Source organism: Canis lupus, chromosome 9, assembly GCF_011100685.1.
Source record: "Canis lupus familiaris isolate Mischka breed German Shepherd chromosome 9, alternate assembly UU_Cfam_GSD_1.0, whole genome shotgun sequence".
Classification (NCBI taxonomy): Eukaryota; Metazoa; Chordata; class Mammalia; order Carnivora; family Canidae; genus Canis; species Canis lupus.
Genome location: NC_049230.1, coordinates 31,761,079 through 31,769,153, shown reverse-complemented (window position 1 = coordinate 31,769,153; position 8,075 = coordinate 31,761,079). Strand labels below are relative to the sequence as shown.

At 43.8% G+C, this 8,075-nt stretch overlaps 1 protein-coding gene across 2 annotated transcripts in view; it reads right to left on the bottom strand.

The window, feature by feature from the left end:
* Positions 1 to 4,883: 4,883 nt before the first annotated feature.
* SCPEP1 (serine carboxypeptidase 1) overlaps positions 4,884 to 8,075 on the bottom strand; it is a 33,198-nt gene continuing 30,006 nt past the window's right edge. For both annotated transcript variants that reach the window (XM_038547825.1, XM_038547826.1), the window contains one exon: positions 4,884 to 5,478. In XM_038547825.1, coding sequence (XP_038403753.1) covers positions 5,416 to 5,478 — 63 coding nt within the window. In that variant the 3' untranslated portion in view covers positions 4,884 to 5,415. The remainder of the gene's footprint in view (positions 5,479 to 8,075) is intronic.

The window sequence follows — 8,075 nt, the reverse complement described above, 5'->3', positions numbered from 1 at the left end:
TCATTCTCTCTCTCTCTGAAAAAAAAAAAAAAAAAAAAAAAAAAAACCTCCAAAACTCACTAAATATCAGGCAAAATTACTTAAAAACTATAAACACCAGAGATGCCTGGGTGGCTCGGTGGTTGGGCATCTGCCTTTGGCTCGGGGCATGATCCCAGGGTCCTGGGATTGAGTCCTACATTTGGGCTCCTTGAAGGGGGCCTGCTTCTCCCTCTGCCTATGTCTCTGCCTCTCTCTGTGTGTCTCTCATGTATAAATAAAATCTTTAAAAAAACTATAACCATCAATGTACCATCTGTAGTTACCAACTAAAAGATTAAACGAAAAGGTGTATAGCATCCAGGTATCCAAATTAACTGTTTATAAAAGTAAAGAAAAAGCAAATGAACAAAATCAAGTTGTTTTCAAATTTCTCAGCAACAGTTGAAGCTAACAGTGAAGGAGAGATGTGACCCAGGGCTCTGCATCTGATTAAGTTGGTGCTCACATGTACAGAACAGAAAGGCATTATCGCACATGCAGATTCCAGTTGTGGGGACCTTTGAATCCATTAAAGAATAATTGAATCTAATTTATGGTATCAGTCAGCATTCAATCAGAGAAGCAGAACTGTGTGCATGCACATCCATGTTTGTGCATTTGTGTGTGGTGGGGGGATTTGACTCCTGCGGTGTGGGAGCTGAGTGGGCAGCCTCCTTAAAGCTGGTGCCTTTGAATTGTGTTGCTGGAGACTGAAGGACACAGGGCCAGCAGTCGGAAGGGATAGGAGACATACAGTAGAGAAAGAACAAGAACAATCTGAATCCCATAAGTTGGTGTCCAGGAGGACAGTCCATGGGACAGAAACTCATGCCAGCTGGGTCCTTCCTTATCACAGAGCTAAGCACGCTCAACTGGCCCAAGAGGCAGAGAAGCTCCAGGAGGATCCAGGGGAAGGTGGAGCCATTGCAAGCACGGCTGCTAATGAGCTGAGCCGACAGATAAATGACAGCATGACTGGGCTGAATTGGCCACTGTCTCATGTCCATCCTCCAAATCTCCATGAGCATCTCTAGTCTTGTGGGCCATTCTAATCAGAAACATGCAGGAAAGGTAATTCTAGAAAATATAATTTGGCATGGGCAAGTGGAAACACTACAAAGATCCCACACTCCATCCCTTTTTGTCTTGGCATCTGTACACACTGCCTTAAACCACACTTATTCTCCAAATAGAGATAACAACAAAATCACGCTTCTGCATCACATGACACAATATTCCCTGTGCACCCAAAACCACACTGACCTTCTCCTCAGAACAGTCTCAGGGTCCCTTATGTCTTTGAATAATGTGCTTTCTTTTCTGAGCTGGTTCATACTCTCTTTTTGACATCTTATAATTTAAATACTTACATATAAAGCTATTTACTATGAGCATATCTTAAATTAGAAAATAAAGGGTTGGGAGAAGAGATTTTAAAAATTTGGCTAATATTTATTAAAATATATTCACACTCAAATAAGGAAGAAATAATTGTAACTATGACAGTCTTTATTCTATACCAGGTAATGAGGTCACAGCTAGTATTTATAACTACAATCATTCATTACTTATTTCATATTTCTTTTGTCCTCAGCACATACCTCAGGTGGTTGTAGTCCTTCGCTTGGTGTAATGACCCAAAGCTTTGTGGAGGGTGTGGGCCATTACCAGTATAGACTGGGTTATTACTGTTTTCCTTTGACTTTAATCAGAAGCCATGGGGGTACTATAAGGTACCGCAAAGGATCTCCTGCATTCTCCCTCCTTATCCTACTGTGTAGTAACAACCCAATTTCCTTTGATAGCTAGGATCAATCAACCCACCAGTCCTTTGCCTGTTTATTCAGTGCCCAAAGATACCAGATGGCAGCTTCAAGCTCCATTTCAAGGCAATCTTTGCTGTATCTCCTGGTGAAAGCATTTCTCCCTTTATAACTAAGACTTCTAGACCAGCAGAGGCTAAAGTTGTAGGAAGGGAAAGCAAAAATTTGACTAATGGGTCAATAGGGCTGATAGTGAGAGGAGTGACATTCATTTTTAATGCCTTGATTGCTGGACTCCTGGATCCAGGGTGTGGGAGAAGCATGATGCTGATTTAGAGCATATACCACATACTGAAGAACACTGCCTCAGCCCTGCAAGGTATCACCACCTAGCTGGTACTGTAACTAAATCTTCAAAAAGTCATTCAACCATGCATCAAGGCAGTTGCCTCAAGATGATGGGGAAACATGGTAAGACCAATGAATGCCAAGAGCACGAACCCACTTCTGCATTTCGTCTGCTATGAATACCATGATGGTGGATGACACATTCTCTAAGGCCACAGATGGCAGTTTTGGCAGAAGAACTGTGGGCAGGGAAGGCAAGTCTATGTCCGGGGCAAGTGTCAACTCCAATAAGAACAACTTGCTGCCTCTTTCATAGTGAAAGTGGTCCAATGTAATCAACCTAACACCAGGTAGCTGGCTGATCCTTCTGGGCAACGGTGACATATCAGGGGCTCAGTGTTGTCTCTTCTGCTGATTAGGCTCTCAGCAGCTGTAGCCAGGCCAGTCTTGGTGAGCACAAGTCCATGTCCAAGAGCTAATGCATGACCTCCATTGCTGTCACTGTGGCCACTTTGGTTGGCTTTGAGTTCACAGGAATTGCTGGGGAAGGAGGCTGTCTGATGTCTACGGAATGGGTCATCCTACCCATCTGATTATTAAAATCTTCCTCTACCCTTTGGCGAGGATTCACATGGAACACAAATTAGCTTCATATTTTGCCATAAAGGTCTATCCTCATACCTCTTCCTCAGGCCTTTTGATTTTTCCGTTGTGTTCCTTCTAAGTCCAACTACTCAACCAAAAGAATGAGTTGGTACAGACCCTTTCTTCTGACCATCTCTCTTTCCAGGAATGAACAAACAGGTACATGTTCCAAGTTCTGTCCACTGGGGGGATTTCCCTTGCTCATCTTTCAGGGCTGTCTCAGAAAAGGGCTTTAGTGCTATAGCTGTCCACTCTCAGGTGATGCATGCCCACCATGTAGAACCATCTGTAACTAAACCCCAGACTTCCTCCCCAAGGGAACTGATCATAGGGAATTTCCCATGAAGGCATGAGTGTGGGTTGAGAAAGAATGTAATGTGGCCGGAAGAGGGCTTTGGGCATCTTGTAATTGGTTATAGGATCTTAGGGAAAGAGAAGATTAACTTCCTTAGGCAGGGATGGAAGAGTTGATTCTAGTGGCAAAAAAGGTTTGAGGTCCCTAGCTTCACTCCAATCTACCCATGTGACTATCCTAATGTTAAAACTCAGATTCCTTCCCAACTATTACCCTAAGGTCTTTTTTTTTTTTTTTTTTTTTTTTTTTAAGTAGGCTCCACACCTAACTTGGGGCTTAAACTCAGGACCCTGAGATCAAAAGCCACATACTATACCAACTGAGCCAGCCAGGTGCCCCCTAATACCCTAACTTCTAACGAAAGAGACCCTGTGAGGCTGGGAATTCAACTGTGTTGTAATTCAATGCTAGAAGGACTCACAGGACTCAGTAAGTAGTTACATTCATAGGTAAATCTTTCAGTAAAGGATACCCAGCAGAAGCAGCAGAATAATATGCACTGGTGGAGTCCAGGAGGATCCAGCATAATAAGCCTGTCATGTTCGTCCTTGTCCAAGGGCACACAGGAGTGCTTTCTCTCCAGTAACGAACCACGGGTAAGTGCGGGCTGCCCCTGCCCAAGGAGGCCTGCTTTAGTCTCAGCTCCAAGGGGGCAGGCTATATAGGTATAATCTGTTTGTTTGTTTGTTTTTAATTTAAATTCAATTAGGGCCACCTGAGTGGCTCAGTCGGTTGGTTAAGCATCTGCCTTTGGTTCAGGTCATGATCCCAGGGTCCCAGAATCAGGTCCCACATCAGGCTCTCCACTAAGTGGGGAATCTGCTTCTCCCACTTCCTTTGTGCTCTAATAAATAAATGAATGAATGAATGAATGAATGAATGAATAAATAAATAAATAAATTCAATTAACCAACATATAGGTTACATCATTAGTTTCAGATGCATAACCCTCTATTAACACTCTCCTCAGGTTCCACAGGAAGACTCTGGGTTTGGTTTTCTTTTTCAAGATTTTTTTTTTTTTTTTTTTTAATTCATGAGAGGCACAGAGAGAGAGAGAGAGAGGCAGAGACACAGGCAGAGGGAGAAGCAGGCTCCATGCAGGGAGCCCGACGTGGGACTTGATCTCGGGACTCCAGAATCACGCCATAGGCCGAAGGCAGGCGCCAAACCGCTGAGCCATCCAGGGATCCCCCTGGTTTTCTTTTTCTTTTTTTAAAGATTTTATTTATTTATTCATGAGAGACACAGAGAGAGAGAGTGAGAGGCAGAGACACAGGCAGAGGGAGAAGCAGGCTCCATGCAGGGAGCCCGACATGGGACTCGATCCCAGGTCTCCAGGATCATGCCGAAGGCGGCACCAAACCACTGAGCCACCCGGGCTGCCCTGGGTTTGGTTTTCAATGTCTCAGTGCCACAACCACATGACATAGTGTTTCTTTCAGGGCCATCATAGAGGCCATTACACCCCTTCTTCAGACTGCGAGCTGCAAATTAAAACTTAAAAGTCCTGATTTTAAAATTAAAGACATCATTTTAATTTTAAAGAAGTTACAATTCTTTGACTAAACAATTAAGCCTTTAGGAATTTACTGTAAGAAAATAATAAGGATGTGTATAAAAATATAACTGTCAGGATGAATCACCAGAGCACTGTTTATAGCAGTGACAAACTAGATGTTGCTTCTGTGAAACAGTTGTGCATTTGGTACTAAGTGACAGTACATCCACAAAATGGAATGCTCAGCAGCTATTAACAACGTTATAGAAGAACATTTATTGACATGAAGAGGTGTTTGGGGCAAATTGATATGTGAACCAGGTAGTAAAACAACATACAGTAATGATTTCATTTTTGTAAAAAATATATATGCATATAAAGCAGAAAAAGACTTGCAAGGGTAGATGCTAAATTGATAACAGAGCTTATCCCAGGGAAAGGAGTAAGAGGGTGTTTATTTTACCTGTATCTCATTTTTGTCCTATAAATTACATAATTTACTTTTGTAATACAAAAATGTTAACTATTTCAACTCTTCATTTTGATGAAAACAAATCCATTAAAAAAAGATTGAGGTTTCTTAGAAGCAGAAATGATTTCCAGGTGCACAGAGGCAGCGAGTGTTTTCTGGAGAAGTGGGCGGGAACCATCATGGGCCAGGCAAGCCTTGCAAGCCAGGTGCAAGCCACAAGCCGGTGGGGAGAATGGTGCCTCCTACAGCTTCAGGGTCCTTACTCCGGCCTCCTGGGCCCCAAGGCCAAGCACTTCACCTCCAGACAATCCTACTCTTGCTGAGTCACCATCCTCATCATCTTCAGAGCCATGTCCCCTTGGTCAGAAGGAACCTAGAACCAAAGAGTATCTGAGTTTGCACTCCTGGTTCTGAGTTCAAAGGGGTTCAGGGATGACATACCAAGACCCTGCTCCTGAGAGGAGTGCCAGCCGCCTATGATGCCCCTGAAGGAGGGTCCCATCTGTGCAATGACCCCTGCATGGGACAAAAGCTCATCAGGTTGCAGGGGTCTAAAGAAGTTAGCATTTAGGAAAGAATGTGCCACTCCAATTGGAGCTGATCTGCTTGCTTGCTTTTTCTTTTTTTCTAAAGATTTTTTTTTTTTTTTTTTTGAGAGGGAGGGAGGGAAAGGCAGAGGGAGATAGGAGAATCAACAAGTGGATGCCCTGCTGAGCAGAGTCCAACTCAATCTCATGACCTAGAGCCAAAATCAAGACTTGGATGCTTAACCTACTAAGCCCCCCAGGCACCCGTTGATTTCTTTACAAGACCCTTGATTTCTTTATAAGACCCTCTCTCTGTCTCTCATGAATAAATAAATAAAATCTTAAAAAAAAAAAAAAAAAGAAAGGCCAGTGCTTCTATTACCAGGACCTAGCCTGTTCAAGGAAGAGGGAAGATTCTAAACATTTTTTTTTTTTTCTTTTTAAGATTCTAAACATTTTAAAGGATTCTCTGAGTACAAGGGATCCCAGACTGGGAATGGAGTACAAAATAGCCAAGAGGGAAGCCAATAGTAAATCTATCAACAGATATAACAAACAGATGCTTTGTTTGAGTGGCATCCCATTTTTTTTGGGGGGGGCATCTCATTTTTTATTATTGTTATTATTCAATTTTCTTTTGTTTTTTCTTAGATTTTTCTTTTTCTTTTTTTCTTAAGATTTTATTTATTTAAAAAAAAAAAGATTTTATTTATTCATGAGAGACACTGAGAGAGAGAGACAGAGAGGGAGACATAGGTAGAGGGAGAAGCAGGCTCCCCGCAGGAAGCCTGATGTAGGACTTGATCCCAGGACCCCAGGATCACGACCTGAGCCAAAGGCAGACAGTCAATCACTGAACCCTCCAGCTGCCCCTTCCTTAGATTTTTCAAGTAGGTTCCACACCCAATGTGGGGCTCAAACTCATGATCCTGAGATCAAGAGTCACAAGCTCTACTGATTGAGCCGGCTAGGTACCCTATCCCTTAGATTTTTCAAATAATTCCTTTATAAACCTCCTTCCCATACACCATCAAAAAGGGGAGGGACAGAGGCCTCAGTTTCTCCTCCTCAAAGATGGATGTCGAGGTCAGCCCAGGTGGCTCAGTGGTTTAGCGCCACCTTCAGCCCAGGGCCTGATCCTGGAGACCCGGGATCGAGTCCCATGTCGGGCTCCCTGCATGGAGCCTGCTTCTCCCTCTGCCTGTGTCTCTGCCTCTCTCTCTCTCCTCTCTGTGTATTCTCATGAATAAATAAATAAAATCTTAAAAAAAAAAAAAAAAGATGGATGTCGAGTTGATGGTCCAAGTTCTGAGAGTCCATAGCTCCTTGCTTCTCTATGGCACACTACTGTCCCCAACCCTCCTGTTCAACTCCAACCCTGAGACACAGGCACAGTGGGGTATACCAGAACGACATTTCATCCACTAAAGGGGAAGTGGTTGGGGATAATTTAATAACAGTTTCCAGGAGCTATTTTAAGGCTGTGCCAACTGATGTCTTGGTTCTATTGGTGACAAGCCAGAGGAAATGGCCTGAACTCCAGCATGCCAGCGAGAGAGCATGCAATCTCCTTCCTCTCCCCTTTCCTCTTCCCCTCCCACCTGCCCCTGCAGGGACCCTTTTCTGGTCACAGTACTGTGCCCTAAGACCTCCTACTAGCTTCTTCCCTAGCTGATACTGAGGGTACTCAGACTATCTAAAGCCCAACAAAATGCCTTCCTAACCCTGGGTCCTGCTGGGTCTGGCTTCCCTCTACTGGTCTTTTCAGATCAAGTTTCTTAAAGGGGCAGGCCACTACTTCCTTCCAGGTTTCCAAGAAGTTGTCTTCCCTCCCTCACTGCTCATTCATCTGCTCCACCCTCTCCAGGCTGGCTTCCAGGCCTGCCACTGCACTGAAAGCGCTTGCCACGAGCAACATGGATACCAGTGCGCCCAACTCACTGCTGACACTTTGTGCCTTTATCTGAAATGGTGGCAGCTTGTGTCACTATCAGGCCCCTTGAGACTTTGCAGATGCCCAAGCCCCTGGTCTCCCTCCTATTTTTCTGGCTATCCTTTCTCAAGCCTTATTTGTAGATCCTTCTTTCACTTTCTGCCTCTTAAATACTGGCGTACCCAGGGCCCCATCCCTAGCCTTTTTCATATTTGACTTCCAAATCTCTCTCTCCAAGAACAAAAATTTGACTCCCGATCATATATGCACAGTGTATATATTCAGCTGCCTTATGAGCCGTCCCACTTGGCAGTTCTACAGGCAAACAGTTACCAAGTCCTGCCAGTTCCCCCTTCTGATACTTTATGAAATTTCCTCTACTTCTCTCTCCCTCCTAGATTACTATAAAAGTGCCTTAGATCAGCTCTTTGTACCCATCTTATCTCAGGCCCTTTGCTGCTAGAATGCCATTTCTTAAACAAATCTGGCAATTTCACTCCTTTGCTTTAA